Here is an 18976-nt window from a genome sequence, read left to right on the forward strand (position 1 = left end):
ATACGACATCATGTCTCCTCAATCGTTCGCTTCCAGCAGGTTGAGTTTATGGCCTGGAAATTAACAAACATCTTGCTCACAGTCCAGATCTCATCCTAAATGACCAGACACAACTCAACACTTCCCCTCTCCTAAACTTCATATAATCATCTTTGTTGTTCATTACTTCCCACAATCTCTCTTCCTACATATTCCCATTTTCCTGTAGTCATTAAGTTGTTTTATTTGTTGCAGTTGTCTTTATATTCCACATATGCTCTAGTTTCAATAGTTAAGGGTTTGCTTTTAACTTGTACTTGTATTACTGTCCATGTTTAACTCCCCTTGTAGTTGTCTCATCAAGTACTGTTCATATTTTACTTTGCTCATTTATTTAATGTAAACTGGTATACAGCCACTGCTTTGATTATAATGTTAATGTTAAAATGCAGTACCATCACACTCTCAAACTGTAGGTTCCCTCAAACACCTCAATTTTCCTGCATTTACTAATTTCTGTTTATCTTATTGATATTGCTTAAGTTCCTCGTGTATTCTGTATTTACATTGACAACTGTCCCTTCTTTTTTAATTGTTTGTATATCACTCTCCATGTTTCATACCTCTTGATGCAGCCTTGTCTAGTACTAATTTTATCTTATTTTATTAGTTTTGTTTATTAATAGAAACTGTTATGTAGGCATGCTATTCCTATTTTGTGCTAAAGGTTTTCCTGTCAACTCCATTGTTATTTATGTACTGTTCAGTTTTTACTATTTCATTGCAAAGATGTTACTCACTGTATGTTTCTACTTCACTCTAGATGTGTTACTTCTCTTCCAATGTTGTCTGCTAACATTTAACTTCTTTGGTGATAATACTCAGTAAATGTCTGAAGATAGCCTTGTAAGCCGAAAACCGGTTACCAATAAAAATAATATTGTAGAACAAAAGCAAACTGGTGCTTTTCATTTATTATTATAATGTTGTTCTACCAAGAACCAACGGAAGATTCTGTTAATATGAGAATAAAGTATTTGACTAACATTTCAATTCTACATTTCCGTTTATTGCTGGGGCCATAAATACAAAAGTCCCTTTTACTACTTCACTATCATCACTTCCTATGCCAACCTCCCCTAAATCTAGACTGCCTGGCATTTTCTTTCCGCTCCAAACGAACTATCAGGAGAGAAGCAAAAATATGGGGCTTCTGAATGGAGACAATATCAACACTACCAAAAATTAACAATAAATGAATTCGTAAGCTACATGGCACCTATAAACGTAACTATATTTTCCAGTACATGAACTCCCAAGCACTAACAGTAAAATGTTGACAAACATCCCTATATCAGGAACTTCATTACACCTGTATACATAAACAATTTTTTCCAATACTAACAAGCTTGTGTTAGCTTTCCATAAAAAATACTGTCTCTATGTGAGAGAACTGAATACATTTATTTAAAAAACTATCTCCTCATGTAACGTTTACTACTTTAGATAGCGTGTTCAGTTGCTGACCAAAACCCACTGTTGGACTGTCCTGTGTAACGTATGTCAACAGTGTTGTGAAACAAAACTTTAAACTTCATGAGATGCAAAATCTGAAATAAAGAAAATTAATCTAATTACATGCCAAAATAAACTAACTTTGCACTCTATGACAACTATATAACTAAAACTTAGTACCGAAATACATTATGAACGTTGCCTGATATGAAGTACAACGTTTGACTTGTAATATCCGCAAAAATAAATTAGTGCACTACTTGGAATACAATAACTGTTTGAAATTACCAATATTGTTCATTGAAAATTAATCTGCTTGCTAGCACGACACCTTACAATCCCGACTACCCACTGTTTGCTCAATAATGCAAGGAGAGATCTGCCCTGAAATGAAAGTGACTTATCTCTTACATGCGGTTTTTGTGTATCATGTACTGACGTTCTCAAAAGCAAACACAATCAGCAAACGCAGCAGCTAAAGATAAATAATCTACTATAATTTTTTTTGCTTGTCAGGAACAGTGTGTTGCTGCGTATTGTATAAGGAGCAATGCACGCACGACAGAATATTTGAAACTGTACTATGCGTCATGGAGGTGGGTTTCGCTTTTAAGAATTGTGTTTGAGGGATCAAACTAGAACTTCTGTTAATTTATTGAAAAAAGTGTCCACACTACCACTGGGAGATCTATACACGCATAAAATGATTAATTTCTTGGTGACATCAAGCCCCGTTAACTCAATAGCTGATATTTCAATGTGTTTGTCTCCACTTGCTGTATTGAGGTCATATTTTGATTTGAACTGTGTCCCTTTTCTGATATAAATGCATGATCCTTCACGCCTTGAAGCAGTTCTGCAGTAAGAGTTTGCCCTTTCATATGATAATAACACTACAGGTTGGATTTCTGTCTCTCTACAGCAGTGGTCAGTAACACAAACTACTGTGCAGTTCAGAGATTGGAGTCCAACTTTGAGTAGACGTATTTTATTTTTTATTGATTGCATGTTTTGCTAGAGGATTGTTAGGTCTGTGAACTACCCCACTTTACTCTTTCTAATTGTTGTTTTTCTTTGTAACATCTGGTATGTGTGATATTTGGAGTGTTAAAATCTGTCTTGCCATTTGGATCGAGTCCACCTTCAGTTGCTATGGCTACGGGTCAATAGCAGTGTCATTTGTGCCTCTCTGCTGACCAACGGTATATGACTGGCTGCACCCGCCGTACAGGCTCCTCCAGGTGTCACCGATTCTACTTAGTATCCATGACTGTAATCCGTCCAGTCACAGAAGACCTGTGACAGTCAGAGTGGGCTACAACCTCAGCCAATCACGAGACGCCATTCAATGTTCCTGTGGGATGGCCTCAGCATTGCTCCATTTCTAAGTGACAATAGTTTTCAATCAGTATTGACAGCAAACATATTATCCTACAATAAAGCCATTCACTTTAAAGCACTGCTTTCGGGACTGGGAGGTTCGCTGGCCCCAGTAGAATCTAGCAAGTAGGTTAACCACGACGGTTAGTGTGCCAGGCAGCCTGTATGTGGATTTTAAGTGGTTTCTTCGAGCCCTATAGTTGAATAACAGGTCGATACCCTAGTACCACCTCAGTTACACGATTTACAAGCGTTAGAAACCTTTCGCCCATTTTCACATGAATAACACACAAGCAGACACCTTGGGCGCACTTACTCTGTCCGGGGGTAACTGAGTAGCAACAGGAAGAGCATCTGACCACCACTTCAATTAACTTCGACCAATCAGTTAATAACCATGCCAAACCTGCGCTGATACGGGGCAAGGACAAAGAAAAGAAAAGTCTGACAGCAAACATGCGCACTTCGCGGTTTGAAAGTTGGCAACAGTCCTGCAGCTGTCAAGGACTTTCTTTCACCATATGGAATGCAGGGAATCCATTCTGATTTTTCATTGCTCTTGATGCTGTTACGATATTATATGGCCAAGTTACACTGACCTCTATAACGCTCACATTTTTATTGAGCAAGACCGGCCTTTGCACTGTAGGCACCAGGGCATACATTCGCTATTCAGATACTTCGTAACTTGACGTTCCAACTTTTCAACAGCGGAGATAGTTAGCCAGTTTGTAGAAAAATAATGTTAAGCCAAATGTAGACAATGAATACCCACATAAAAATTAGCCCTGTCCACTGGATCCAAAGAATATACTAATGTGCACAATTCCAGCGTAGACAGTCAACAGTTCCCCATCTAGCTATATATAGTACTGAGAAATTACTTTTACGCTATAGTACATTCCTTTGATGTAGGTTTACTCAGTTCCTATCATTTATCCAAAGTGGAAGTATGTCCATGGCCAGATAATGTGATCATATCAGCTACAATCAGGCAAACCGTTTTCGTAAATTTTTATCTGAAAAATTTCGTTTGTTATATTTAGCTATAGCTTCGGAAGCTACCATTAACCAACGTTAGGCATGTCAGCTGCGAAACAGTTGACTAAAATCATCTCTGTACTGCTTCCAAAAAAGAAGAGCAGAGTGTAATTTCTTTCTGCAAACAATGAATAGTGAATACTATCTTGCCACAACACTGGACGGAGCGCCAGCTCCTACAGTGTTCGACTTTAGTGTGTAAAGAAACTACTTGTACGATTTCAACACTTATTTGTCTTGCAGGTGATAAGTGAAAGGAAAGCAGTCCGTAAAACGAATGGAGGCCAAGTCAAGGAAGCACAGGAGGACGACGTAAGTACGTGCTGTTCTGTTTAGAAATGAGATACAATAACACTATGTCATGTGCTGTAAGGAAATCAGCACGTAACTTAAGAAACCTTTGCAGGCAGTAAGCGGCGTGTTGCTTTCCTCGACATGCTACTGGAAGCTTCTGAGGACGGCCATAAGCTCAACGACCAGGAGCTGCAGGAGGAAGTGGACACCTTCATGTTTGAGGTAACTCGCTGCTTTGGAGGGTAGGGCATTTCGGGTGAGGGAGACATCAACAGTCGAAATCTTCAAGTGAGAGTCAAATGAGAGCCAGACAGTTGGAAAATAAAGTACGAAAACTGTAGGGTTGGTGCGTGAGTTGGCAGTGTTTTCCTTTGAGTTTAATAAACACAACAGATACATGTAACGGAGACTTAAATCATCAGTAATCTACTCTCCTCCACTATTTATAACAGTCTACCAGCGTTGGGAAACGTTTCGATTACGTGAATGTCGAAATCAAGTGAATCTGGGGCGAAGAACTCGTTGAGCCATGTTCGGAGCGCATTTCTATCCGGAAAGGAAGTTTATTAAAGGCTGTTTGATAGTGGAAAAGATGAAAATCTAGGGTCCAGTATCAGGTGAATATGGTGGGTGCGGAGTGACTACTCAAAACAGCTACTGTGTAATACTTTTAGCCGGTCTAGCAGAATGCGGATGGACGTTGCAGTGGAGTAATGTCACTTTATGCAGTCTTCCTGGCAGTTGTAGTTGGACTGTGTATGCAAGAGTCTGAGTTGTTGACAATAAATATCAGCATCGATGGTTACACCTCAGGGAAACAATTCGTTATACACCACGCCATCACTGTCTCACCAGATGCACAACATTTTATTTTATAAGGGGGAAGTTCGAGACTGAATGAAGGCTCTGTTAGGGATTCCCAGCGGAAACTCTGCGGTGTAGTTGAAACAATCTCGGGAACATGCCATTTCCATATTTTTGCAGCTTGAAGAAAGATATTTGTGACCATCGATTTGCTTCGGACAAAGAGATGAAAGCCTAGGTACAATCATGGTTCCATAGGCAACCGCAAGCGTTTTTCCATGAATTCATTGACAAACCTGTCCCAGTGGGATAAATGTGTTAACAGGTACGGAGATAACTCTTGAAATAATAAACGGTTTATTTAGTTTTCCTCACTTGTCTAGTTTTCAGTTGATTGCCCCTTATAATATTTAGAGAACGTGTTTCGAAACCAGGGCGTGTAATTACTGATTCCGGAAAGGTATTGATGGTATAAATACAATAGTGCTACAGGAAATGCCGGAAACTCAGAACAACCCTCTACCCTTTTCAGGCAAGCGGTTATCTCGGACTTCGGTTGAGGACTTCCAGATAAGCAATTTTAAAGTGGCGCAAATAATGAACCACTGTGTATATTTCTCTGTCATTTGTCTCTTAGTACCATGTTCGACATACCATCACTACGTGGACTGCCATTTAGCCAGCTCCTACGTGATTCATATACATGCTGCCAGCTTGTCACCTAACCAATTACTAAATTCACTACTACAGAATCCATAAAAATATATATCTGCAGTTGAACGTGCCCATCGAACAGAGCAAATCACTGAAAAATATACTTACAGTTGTTCATATATGTGTTCTTCAATTATGCCAATTTTACAACAAAATTAATAATAAAAACACGAACTTAACTCAATCTATTACATTTTCATGACTAAACCGCTGAATCGATTTCGATTAAATTTGGAATGGAGATAGCTTGAACCCTGAGGAAGAATATAGGCTACATTGGAAAGTATGTAGTCTTTACTGAGTTGAAGTATAATACGAGAATTAGGGAAAAATATTTACTCTATGAAAAAGCTGTTTGCTCTTTGACTTTTGAATGTTATGATTGTAAAGTTCTTTTATTGGTTGATATGTTCTATATAATACGATTCAACGCAATTAATATAATGGTTATTTGTTGAGAGGCCAGACAAACGTGTGGTTCCTGAAGAGGGCAGCAGCCTTTTCAATAGTTGCAGGGGCAACAGTCTGGATGATTGACTGATCTAGCCTTGTAACATTAATGATAACGACATTGCTGTGCTGGTGCTGCGAACGGCTGAAAGCAAGGGGAAACTAAAGCCGTATTTTTTCCAGGGGCATGCGGCTTTACTGTATGGTAAAGAAGGTTGCATCAAATCAGTCTCTGGACTGAAGACCACAACAACAACAAGACGCTCAACGTATTTCATTCATACTTCGGTACCAATATTATTAAATGTGAATCAACTCTGTCTATTACAGTTTCACGACTAAACCTCTCAACCGATTTAGATTATATTTGGTATGGAGACTGGTTAAATCCTGAGCAAGTAGACTGGCTAGTTTGGAAAGTAACAAAAGAAAAACTTCGAGGCCTAAGAGGGTGAATTATAGAATGAAATATGTTTTTTTACAGAAGCGAAAATGAACCATGTTAAAGATTTTTAAATTTGTTGTATAATGTACACATTGCAATATGTATAGCTACTTCGGTAGCATGATGTATGGACGTGCACTCCTGCACATGCTCCTCTGCAGGCACCGCTCTGCAACGACATGGCTTGTGCCGCCATGTCAGGGGTTGTGACAGTTGGTGTGGTGAGGGGAGTGGGGGGGGGGGGGGAGATGGACTGTGCATATCAGCAGCTATGCTTACCTGAGGGCATCTGACTTTAGTCCATGGAATACAAGAGGTAAACTACAGAAAAAATGTTAAGACTGACTGAGGATTCAAGCCTAGACTCCTCAGATTTGTAGTCTGACAAACTTAACTACGATATATAATCTTGGGGTTGAAGCTCTTTCTTTCTGTGTTTGCTTTAACAATACGCTTGTTTTTGGATAGGGTTTTAGCAAAACACAATTTTGTTTTTTAACCCAAACATGTTTCACTGCAGTTGCAGCATCTTCAGTGGGCTTTTGTTTTTCATCTCTTAAAGATAAAGAATGTTCTTTACTGTTTGTATACATGTAACTCTTAGTTTTTAAATCGTAATTACAGATATCTGGCAAAACACATAAATTATGAATTCATACCTTTGTACCACATGGTGTGGTTTTTCTGACGTGTTGTGTTCCTACAGTGACTTTGTTCCACAGTTTGTCATCTGCAACCAGTAACACCTAAAGGGGGGTAGGACGTCAAATGGGCCGACTTGGAGCAGGAGAGGTACCACAGGACATTTTAATTTCCACTGTCTATACTTTTACAAATAAATTCATAAAACTTTGTCAGAATGACCATGAAGTATTCAGGATTCACACTGATAGCAGTGGACGTTGAAAAACGTAACAAAAGCAATTTGTTTCATATGTGAAATTCGACCATTTTTTTCCATTACCATTGGCTGCATTAATTGCTTTAGGTACACTTTTCTTCTTAAGTAAGAGAGATTCTTCAATGAATTTTCCACAGCATACAAATCATACTTAAAGGAGTATGAAATTCTAGAATTTATTTAATTTATGAAAAAATGATTGAGTTCTTACATTTTAAACTTCATGTTTAGAAAAAACTCAAATTTTATAGTTAATTTTCTCAATTTTTAATAGATTTGGAAAATTCTATAGAGTTTTACATTAAGGATTTTCTGTTTAATAAGCATACCAAGTTTGATAGTAATAGGATATTTATTTTGAATTCTACATGTACCTAAGTACAGAAAATTGTGTTTTGCGGAAAATGGCTTTTAAAGTATCTGCTTGTATTTGGCATAGTTTTAGAACTGTCAAGAACCATAAGCAGGTTCTTTTTCGGTTTCAATATCAGTTTCCTTCCTCTTCACGTTCCTATGACGCACTCTTCTTGATTTTATGAACTCCAAAAATGATTTATCTGCTTTCACTACACGCTCTCTGTCTATTGCTCACAAAGCTTTGATACAGTTCACTCCGGGCTTAATTCCCATTTTCCATAATACGTATTTCCTGCTTTGCACACCGTCATTAAAACATGAAACTGCATCGTAAACACCAATAGCAAGTGCATTTCTTCCCACAAAAACGGTTTTTGGCAATCTTTCGCCTACACATTGGTTAAAACTTTCATTTGGGTTTTGGGTACCACCATGAAGGCATTTCTTCAGTAAGTTTTCATATGCAAGGTCCTTGAATATAGGTTTGATGGCTTCCATTACAGCAGTCGGTAGAGGATTCCTATGATGATATTCTTCACCACCAACAATTGACCTTTGGTAGCCACACCATGATTCACTTCCTTTTGGGCATAAGTTGTGGATGGGGTTATTGTCTGTGGACATTTTGTGTAAGTATAAGGCCCAAACTGCTTGCTTCATATTTTTCAAGTCCCCTGTGTTCCTTGTTATTGCCAAACCATAATATGTCTGTAGTTTGTCAAGTTATGCATCCGTCAGTCACCCTCTCCCATTTATTCCTTTCCCATCAGATAATTTTTTTCCTGACAAATCTTGCCTCAGCCTTCTAATTGTAGTGCCAAGTCTTTTCTGTACATGTCCCACACATTCTAACTTCTGCAAAATAGTCTCAGCTCCATATGGTGCACACTTTTGAACCTCAAGCAAAGCTTTACTGTCACCATCACCAAGGTACTTCACATAACGCAGGCCACAGGAGGCAACAGATCTGGTAAACAAGCTTACGACTCCCTGCACTTCCATACCTCCACTTGAGCCTTTATAGTTCACATTACATACATGATCTTCAATCCCTTTCACATAACTATGACAAAATTTACTCAGCACTTCAACATCTAGTACCTTACCAGTGTCAACAGATGTTGCTGTTACAACACCATTCAATGAAGTGTGCCCTCTTTTTTGCCAAATACCATCAAAAGCAGCCACTATGTCCCTGTCACCATCATTTTCGACAATAGATTCTTCTGCAGCACTTTTCATTGAAGATTCTGCAACTTCTTTTACAGCCTCAATCATTAAGCCATAATACCTCTCAAACTTCGCTGGAGGAGGAGGAAGATTCATCACTGCACAAAGTGTTCTTGCTGCCTTCTGTCCCCTACCAATACAGCGCATGCCATATGCTACCCTCAAATTTACGTCATAACCTTTGTTTGCGATTTTAGATGTCATGCAAGACGCACCAACGTTGCATTTGCTGCATATCACAGATAAGTTAGTAGCAAGGCCTTTCCTGGCACTCTTATCTTCCACCAAAGAAACACACTGAACACCAAAGCAATGCTTGCACATAACATTGTGCAATATTAATTGTGACAGTATGTTAACATCAACGATAATATTACATGAACCTTCGGATTCACAGCCTCCATTTTCATTAGCACCAAAAACAAGTTTCCTTCTAGAAGCACTCGGTGGTAAATTGTTTACTGGCTCTGAGAGGTTGCAGTCTTGAGCCATATTTGTTGTAACACCCTTTACTGTGTATGTGTTGCCGTGGTGACGTTGTATACGGTTGAAGCAACGAATTATAGGCATCCTGTGCCATAATAATCCACAAACGAACACAAAACAACACAGCAAAATGAAAATTGTGTCGAAGATCACAGCACCACACTGCACGCCTTTCAAAACATAGAACAAACAAAACCAGCGATCAAAAAAATGCATGTCGATAGCAGCAGAGAAAGTATCGATATCGATAGTCCTTTGTTTGACGTATGACTATCTTTGGCACAACTATTACATTCGAATTCTACAAAGCGAAATACACTTAGGTATGGCAGAAGAATGCTGTGCAGAGGGGCGTGGCGCTGCACCTGCATACACTTAAGACCAAATTGTGTACCTTATAACTCCTCAAATATATATGTTTTATACATCAAATTATTCAGGAAGATGTGCGCTACAAAATAAGCATATTTTTGAAAAATCTTTTTATTTTATTTTGTGACGTCCTACCCCCCTTAATTTTAGTTACTTCGTTTTACTTTGTCTTCAAGGAGTTAGCAGGAATGACTCTGCCTCTAATATTATTGAACAACACTTTTAACTTATTGAAGCCTCACTATTAATTCCCTTTAATTATCTAGCAGCAAACAAATGACACTGGCAATAATTTTTAATACATTTATTTCAGCTATTTAAACAACAACTCTCGGATACTCAATAACAGGAAAGCAATACGACCCTAAACACATGACAATGACTGAGGATAATGACAAGATCAGATACCTACAGTTTTTACATACAACATTTATTATTGCAGTAAGTTTCACTGAGAATGAACCTGGGCAAATGTTAAGCCGTCGTCTTCGTTATCGAATACAATGCTCGCATTGCTCCTTGTAATACTGCGAGTATACCTTAATTGGTTGGTTGGTTTGTGGGATTGAAGGGACCAGACTACTAGGGCCATCGGTCCCCATACTTTAATTCGCAATGACTAATTATGGGGCAGGATCTTGATTTTACTGGGGCCTCTTACTTCTGCCCACACTCGTCATGTTCTTGGTATCTCGCTAATATTAGCTGTATGTAGCTCACATAGTCCCGACAGCGCACGCCACTTACGTGTGTTCACTCTCACATCTCAGAAGCAGGGAAGTCTCCAGCGCGCTCTGCTCTAACGTCACACTCCAGTATAGAGATAGTGCTACTAACACAGTTTTTTGTTCTCAGTCACGACATCGCTTTTCCTAACTTTCTCTAATGGCATTAACCCAGAATAAATATGTCATTATACAAAATAATTTATGCAGACTATAGCATATGTCACATTTCTAATTAACACATACGAGTAGTACTTAAAGATTAACATAATGGAACAAGTGCAGTGCATCATATTTACAATAAACTAATGGTCAAAAATTTTAGGCAGCACATCTGTATTACAGTCTTAAACAGTGTTTCAGCTATTGAGTCACCTCGCTCGATACAATTATTTTAGAAATATTATTTGCAATTTAACATTTGTCAGGTTTTAGTAATTGGTAATGAATAATTCATATTTTGTAAAAACTGTTCTTTTTAATTGCTTACAAATTGTATCCGAATGAAATAGCACAAAATGTTTTCAGTAATCTGTGTGCTTGGAACCTGTCGCGAGTAATTGACCAAAGCTCGAGTATTTCTACCAAGATGGCGGTTCCACAAATTTGAGGCTAGTCCGACATTACATACTGATTGTGCTAAGCTGTTTCTGAGACACTCACATTTCTCTTCTTTTCTTTAAGGGCCACGACACGACGTCTGTTGGCATGTTGTGGGTTTTGGTACTGCTCGGACATCACCCCGGTATCCAGGTGAGTGTTAACCCTTTCCTATCCTTTCCTGTGCATCTCGTACAGCACCAAAATTTACCACAACTACTTATTTCACTGTAGGACTGTCACTGGTTCTCAACCATATTCACGTGAGCTTGTACTGGCAACACAGATAGTATTAACAGCAATTATTGGGCAGAAGAGGAAAGATGGAGGAGAGAGGCTATACTATTGTTTCGTTCATAGCAATTAAGTTTTTTCAGATTGTACTGATATAATGGCTCCATAGTTAGCAATCACATGCAATTGCTATCTCGACGAAAGATCCGTATCTAAGGACTGAAAAACTGCTCAGTTTACACCAATATACAAGGAAAAAAGTAGCAGTTATACAACCGTATCACTGACGTCGATTTTCAGCAGAACTTTGGAACATACACTACTGGCCATTAAAATTGCTACACCAAGCAGAAATGCAGATGATAAACAGGTATTCCTTGGGCAAATGTATTATACTAGAACTGACATGTGATTACATTTTCAAGCAGTTTGGCTGCATAGATCCTGAGAAATCAGTACCCACAACAACCAACTCTGGCCGTAATAACGGCCTTAATACGACTGGGCATTGAGTCAAACAGAGCTTGGATGGCGTGTTCAGGTACAGCTGCCCATGCAGCTTCAACACGATACCACAGTTCATCAAGAGTAGTGACTGGCGTATTGTGACGAGCCAGTTGCTAGGCCACCATTGACCAGACGTTTTCAATTGGTATGAGATCTGGAGAATGTGCTGGCCAGGGCAGCAGTCGAACATTTTCTGTATCCAGAAAGGCCGGTACAGGACCTGCAACATGCGGTCGTGCATTATGCTGCTGAAATATAGGGTTTCGCAGGGATCGAATGAAGGGTAGAGCCACGGGTCGTAACACATCTGAAATGTAACGTCCACTGTTCAAAGTGCCGTCATTGCGAACAAGAGGTGACCGAGACGTGTAACCAATGGCACCTCATACCATCACGCCAGGTCATATCCCAGTATGGCGATGACGAATACACGCATCCAACGTGCGTTCACCGCGATGTCGCCAAACACGGATGCGACCATCATGATGCTGTAAACAGAACCTGGAATCATCCGAAAAAATGACGTTTTGCCATTCGTGCAGCCGGGTTCGTCGTTGAGTACACCATCGCAGGCGCTCCTGTCTGTGATGCAGCGTCAAGGGTAACCGCAGCCATGGTCTCCGAGCTGATAGTCCATGCTGCTGCAAACGTGGTCGAACTGTTCGTGCAGATGGTTGTTGTCTTGCAAACGTCCCCATATGTTGACTCAGGGATCGAGACGTGGCTGTACGATCCGTTAGAGCCATGGCGATAAGATGCCTGTCATCTCTACGGCTAGTGATACGATACTGTTGGGATCCAGCACGGCGTTCCGTATTACTCTCCTGAACCCACCGATTCCATATTCTGCTAACAGTCATTGGATCTCAACCAACGCGAGCAGCAAAGTCGCGATACGATAAACCTCAATCGCGATAGCCTACAATCCGACCTTTATCAAAGTCGGAAACGTGATGGTACGCATTTCTCCTCCTTACACGAGGCACCACAGCAACGGTTCACCAGGGAACGCCGGTTAACTTCTGTTTGTGTATGAGAAATCGGTTGGAAACTTTCCTCATGTCAGCACGTTGTAGGTGTCGCCAGCGGCGCCAACCGTGTGTGAATGCTCTGAAAAGCTAATCATTTGAATATCACAGCATCTTCTTCCTGTCGGTTAAATTTCGCGTCTATAACACGTCATCTTCGTGGTGTAGCAGTTTTAATGGCCAGTAGTATATATTGTGTTTGCACTTTATGAAATACCCCAAGAAAACAATCTATTGACTCGTCGTCACCACGCATTCAGAAAATATCGATCTTGTGAAACACAACTGGCTTTTTATTCTCACGAAGTTGTGATTGCTATCGACAGGGGATCTCAGATTGATTCCATATTTGTAGATTTCCGGAAGGCTTTTTACACCGTTCCCCATAAGTGGCTTCTAGCCAAATTGCGTGCCTGTCGAGTATCGTCTCATCTGTACAACTGAGTTTGTGATTTCCTGTCAAAGAGGTCACAGTTTGTAGTAAATGACGGATAGCCATCGAGTAAAACAATTGTGATATCTGGCATTCCACAAGCAAGTGTTACAGGACCTCTGCTGTTTCTAATCTACATTCGCTCATCCACTCCTCTGCAAAATTTAAAGAAAATATAGATAAATTAATATAACATATTAACAACTCAATGGAAATGAAAGGAAGTGCGGCAGAATGTTTCCAAAGGTCACCTAATCAAGCGTAGGAAGCTGGACGCCACATTACGTGAGATGAGCGCGACTGTAGTGCCAAATCGGGCTGGTCCCGTAACACAAGACAGTTGAAAGAACGAGAAAGGCAAGGTGTGTCAATCAGCGAGCAGCTACGGTGCACTGTGCTGATGGTCTTCATTACGACATGGTACAGAGACAACTTTTGGATGGCTTCACACAGGGAAGAACCATCGGTAAACTGGAAGAACGACGAAGCGTGACGAGTATAGCCCAGGAGTTTGGGATCGCTCACAGCATTTTTTCACGTGCACGTCGAGCATTCTGAATCAAAGGGTCTGATGCCCCAAGGAGAGGAGCTGCTTGACCACAGCACACTACAGCAGCAGATGATACATTGTGCAACAGGCAAGAACGGACGCACGTTAACTGCAACCACAATTAACAGGGCTGCAAGCTCTAGATCTACAGTAGTACGGTGACTACATGGGGGTGGTCTCTATGCCCGACGACCAGTACGTTGTATTCCGTTGACAACTGCTCCTCGGCGGCTTCGTTTGTTATGATGCCAAGCACTTAATTGCGAATTGGAGAGGCATCATTGAGATACAGACTGTTTCATTGCTGGTACAATACTACAAAAAACACACATCAAAAAGTGTTTTGCATCACCTCGGTTCCGAGAGTTCCGGAACCTGCGCAGAAAATTGGAATAACCACAATTTCCGCCCTTTTTATTGCTCATGAAAACCACACTTTGCATGTTGTACTACAGCGAGACCTTCAGAGGTGGTGGTCCAGACTGCTGTACTGACGAGTACCTCCAATACCCAGCAGCACGTCCTCTTGGATTGATGCGTGCTTGTATTCGTCGTGGCATAATATTCACAAGTTCATCAAGGCACTGTTGGTCCAGATTGTCCCACTCCTCAACGGCGATTCGGTGTAGATCCCTCAGAGTGGTTCTTGGGTCACGTTGTCCATAAACAGCACTTTTCAATCGATCCCAGGCATGTTCGGTAGGATTCATGTCTGGAGAACATGCTGACCACTCTATTCGAGGGATGTCGTCATCCTGAAGGAAGACATTCACAAAATGTGCACAATGGAGGCGCGAATTGTCGTCCATGAAGACAAATGCCTCCCCAATATGCTGCCGATATAGTTGCACTATCGCTCGTAAAATGGCATTGACCTATCGTACAGACGTTACGGCGCCTTCCATGACCACCAGCGGCGAACGTCGGCCCCACATAATGCCACCCCAAAACAGCAGGGAATCTCCACCTTGCTGCATTCGCTGGACAGTGTGTCTAACACGTTCAGCCTGACTGGGTTGCCTCCAAACACGTCTGGGCGACAATTGTCTCTTTGAAGGCATATGCGACACTTATTTGTGAGGAGAGCGTAATGTCGCCGGCCGGGGTGGCCGAGCGGTTCTAGGCGCTACAGTCTGGAGCCGCCCGACCGCTACGGTCGCAGGTTCGACTACTGCCACGGGCATGGATGTGTGTGGTGTCCTTAGGTTAGTTAGGTTTAAGTAGTTCTAAGTTCTAGGAGACTGATGACTTCAGAAGTTAAGTCCCATAGTGCTCAGAGCCAGAGCGTGATGCCAATCCTGAGCGGTCCATTCGGCATGTTGTTGGGCCCATCTGTACCGCGCTGCATGGTGTCATTGTTGCAAAGATGGACCTCGCCATGGACGTCTGGAGTGAAGTTGCGCATCTTGTAGCTTATTGCGCACAGTTTGAGTCGTAATATGACGTCCTGTGGTTGCACGTCCTGTGGCTGCAGCATGGTGGCGTCCCTGTCAGGGTTCCTCAAAGCCTTAATCCGTAGGTAGCTGTCATCCAGTGCAGGCATGTCATCGACAGTCCCTGTGTCTCTGTATCTCCTCCATGTCGGAACAACATCGCTTTGGTTCACTCCGAGACGCCTGGACACTTCCCGTGTTGAGGGCCCTTGCTGGCACAAAGTAACAATGCGGATGCGATCGAACCGCGGTATTGCCCGTCTAGGCATGGTTGAACTACAGACAACACAAGTCGTGTACCTCCTTCCTGGTGGAATGACTGGAACTGATCGGCTGTCGGACCCCCTCTGTCTAATAAGCGCTGCTCATGCATGGTTGTTTACATCTTTGGGCGGGTTCAGTGACATCTCTGAACAATCAAAGGGACTGTATCTGTGATACAATATCCACTGTCAACGTCTATCTTCAGGTGTTCTGGGAACCGGGGTGATGCAAAACTTCTTTTTACGTGCGTAGAAGTTCGTGAGAGTATTATCTATATGTGCGTTCGGTTTTTGTGCCTGGGTGTTCGGTTTATTTGTGGGTGTGTGTTAGTGTGTGTAAGGGAGGGAGGTGGTAACGGAGAGAGAAGGAGAGAGAGAGAGATAGAGAGAGAGAGAGAGAGAGAGAGAGAGAGAGAGAGAGATAGAGAGAGAGAGGAGGTGGAGGTACAGTGCATGTTTGTCTGTGAATGTGAGCGAAATGTTGCGTGTAAGCTGTTTGACCGTGGAACGAATCTAACTGAGGCTGCCTTCTGCTCGTAGGAGAAAGTCTTCGCTGAGCTGGATGATATATTTCGAGACGATCCCAACAGACGTCCAACTACACATGATCTGAACAACATGAAGTACCTCGAGATGGTCATAAAGGAAGCCCTGAGGCTATATCCTAGTGTGCCTGGTATCGGTCGCCGAGCGACGAAGGAAGTGGAAATTGGTAGGTACAAAACATCGTAGATGATTTATATTTAGGAGACTGCGAGTCAGTTCAAATGCTACGACGTACAAACTGTAGTACATTTAAATTTTATATTTGTTACAAAATTTGAGTTTGATAGCGCGATAGTTGGATGATGAAGGACTGATATTCTGTGGAGACAACTCTCAGTACGTTCTGGTGCCTTCCTCTGTTCTCAGAAATATGTGAAATCTTTTAAATGTCCATAAATAGAAATTTTATCTCAACGTAGGCCACTGTAACAATGTAATAAAAGCATGAAATCGTATTTTATGTCGCTGTTGGGCCACATAACTGTCTGATCTTAATATGTCGACCATCAGTTAGTAGCCATTGTAATCGCCGGCCGCAGTCACAGCATCTAGACAAGCTGAAAGTGACTCAAATGGTGGTTGGCCTTTATGGAAATCCGAGGCCCGATCTCTGAGTATTCCTTCACCTGTCGTATAGGCATCTCGAGAAGTAAGTAACGCTGACCGCTCTATAGTGTAACAAAGGTCTGCAGGAATACTGTATATGCCGCATCGCAGTGCAGTGTGGGGAGTTATAAAGATCCCTAGCAGATTTAGACTGTGTGCCGGAACGGGATTCGAACCAGGTACCTTTGCCTTTCACGGGCAAGAGCTCCAACGACTGAGCTATCCAAGCAGAATTCACGATTCGCCCTCACACCTTTACTTCCGCCAGTATGTCTCCTGCCTTCCAAATTGGTGATTAGTATTTTGTTTCGTGGAAAGTGTTAAATTCTTGAAAATGCTGCGTGCTTTTCCTCATTCACTTACTTGGATTTATAGTTACAGCGAACAAAGGAAAGACGCATGTGACAAGAAAAGTACAAAAGACCTGCAAATTTAATCGGAACAGCACGACCGATAGATTTAATTATTGGTATTTTACAGCTGCTTCTAAGCTAGAGTAAGCAGTTCCAAACGGAAATACTAGGTACAATACCTGCGTCAAACAAAGTTTGTTGTACACATCTGTAAAAAGTTCAATTCCTAAATGTACCAATTACAAATTATTGAGCACTCCATGAGTGGGCTGTTACAGTATTTATCAAGCAAGGATATTTTGGATGCTTCTTGCTCATTACGGAAGACAATGTGCGTTGCGTCCCCATTATGCCTAAAGCATACTTTCCTTATCCCTGTGAGAACTACCCATTTGTGTACTGTCAATGCATCGGTCCTTCGTTATTCTATTTACTCTATACCAATACTGAAATAAGTAATCCCAATATTTTTACACTTTCTGTCATACAAACTTAACAAAACGTATATTCATTAAGAGGTAAGAACACGCAATGCACTCAGGAATATTGCCGAACGTGATAGCTTTGATGGTCCAGGTTTTATTGTGTGGGAAAGTACAATGTTGTATGGATCTAATTACCCCCAAATCTTTGAACAAGGTACACTCACCGCTCAACGTTGTTGCACTACACTGTAGCAGTTCTTTCTACGTATGATCCAAGTTTAACCGACCTAAGTTACTTGGCTGTGACACATCATGCAAAAGCTGCTTTCGTCATTAAGTTTGCAGACTAGCGTATATGTTGGACGTTGTATGCAATGAAGTGAAGCCTCTACATCATGTTGTCCGCAGCTCGTTGTCTAATGGCTAGCGTTGCTACCTATGGAGCGTGGGGTCCCGGGTTCGATTCCTGGCCGGGTTGGGGATTTTCTCTGCCCGGGGACTGGGTGTTTGTGTTGCCCTCATCATTTCATCATCATCATCATCACTCGTGACAGTGGCTAGATTGGCCTGTGTAAAAGTTGGACTGTGTAAAAATTGGGACTTTGTATGGGCAATGATTACCGCGCAGTTGTGCGCCCCAAAAACCAAACATCATCATCATCTACATCGTGTTGTGCCACTGAAATTTCTAGAAATGAGCAGAAACCTGTGTATTTATGCATATGGAGAGCAAGATAACCTTCAATGTCTAGACCAAATTATTCATATGTAGCACTTATAAAGCTTAAAAGGAAAACATTAAAAAGTTGTACCTGTTGCAGTTGGAGGGGTTGAAAATGGGGAACTTTAGTATTAGGGCGTACGATGCTAAACATCAGCAGTGATAGTAAATTATCGACAGACTTTGTCAATCAGTGGATAAACGTAAATCGCTCTCCCTTTCCTTCATTGTTACATCATTGTGTGTTTCATCGGAGGTGTTCTCAGAAGCGACGCATCTTTCGACATTTTCAGATAGAGCAAGCTTGTTTTAAAATTCATTCCCACGTTTTATGGCGAAAAGCTTGCACAGAGTGGAATTCCAGGTAACTCTTGATTACACGCTTTTCATGTCTCACAGGTGGTTACAAAATTCCTGAGGGTTGCACGATAACCCTCAACATCCGAAACACTCATCGCGACCCCGACTACTGGCCGGACCCTGATCGCTTCGACCCGGACAACTTCCTGCAGGAGAGGGTGCAGGGCAGGCACCCCTTCGCGTACGTGCCCTTCAGCGCGGGGCCCCGAAACTGCATAGGTAAG

The 18976-nt window shown here is 41.5% G+C and overlaps 1 protein-coding gene across 1 annotated transcript in view; it reads left to right on the forward strand.

The window, feature by feature from the left end:
- LOC126412814 (cytochrome P450 4C1-like) overlaps positions 1-18976 on the forward strand; it is an 85931-nt gene that overhangs the window by 56354 nt on the left and 10601 nt on the right. Inside the window, exons 7-11 of the mRNA XM_050082604.1 lie at positions 4159-4231; positions 4322-4431; positions 11378-11446; positions 16282-16453; positions 18792-18971. Coding sequence (XP_049938561.1) covers positions 4159-4231; positions 4322-4431; positions 11378-11446; positions 16282-16453; positions 18792-18971 — 604 coding nt within the window. The remainder of the gene's footprint in view (positions 1-4158; positions 4232-4321; positions 4432-11377; positions 11447-16281; positions 16454-18791; positions 18972-18976) is intronic.

Source organism: Schistocerca serialis, chromosome 7 (genome assembly GCF_023864345.2).
Source record: "Schistocerca serialis cubense isolate TAMUIC-IGC-003099 chromosome 7, iqSchSeri2.2, whole genome shotgun sequence".
NCBI lineage: Eukaryota > Metazoa > Arthropoda > Insecta > Orthoptera > Acrididae > Schistocerca > Schistocerca serialis.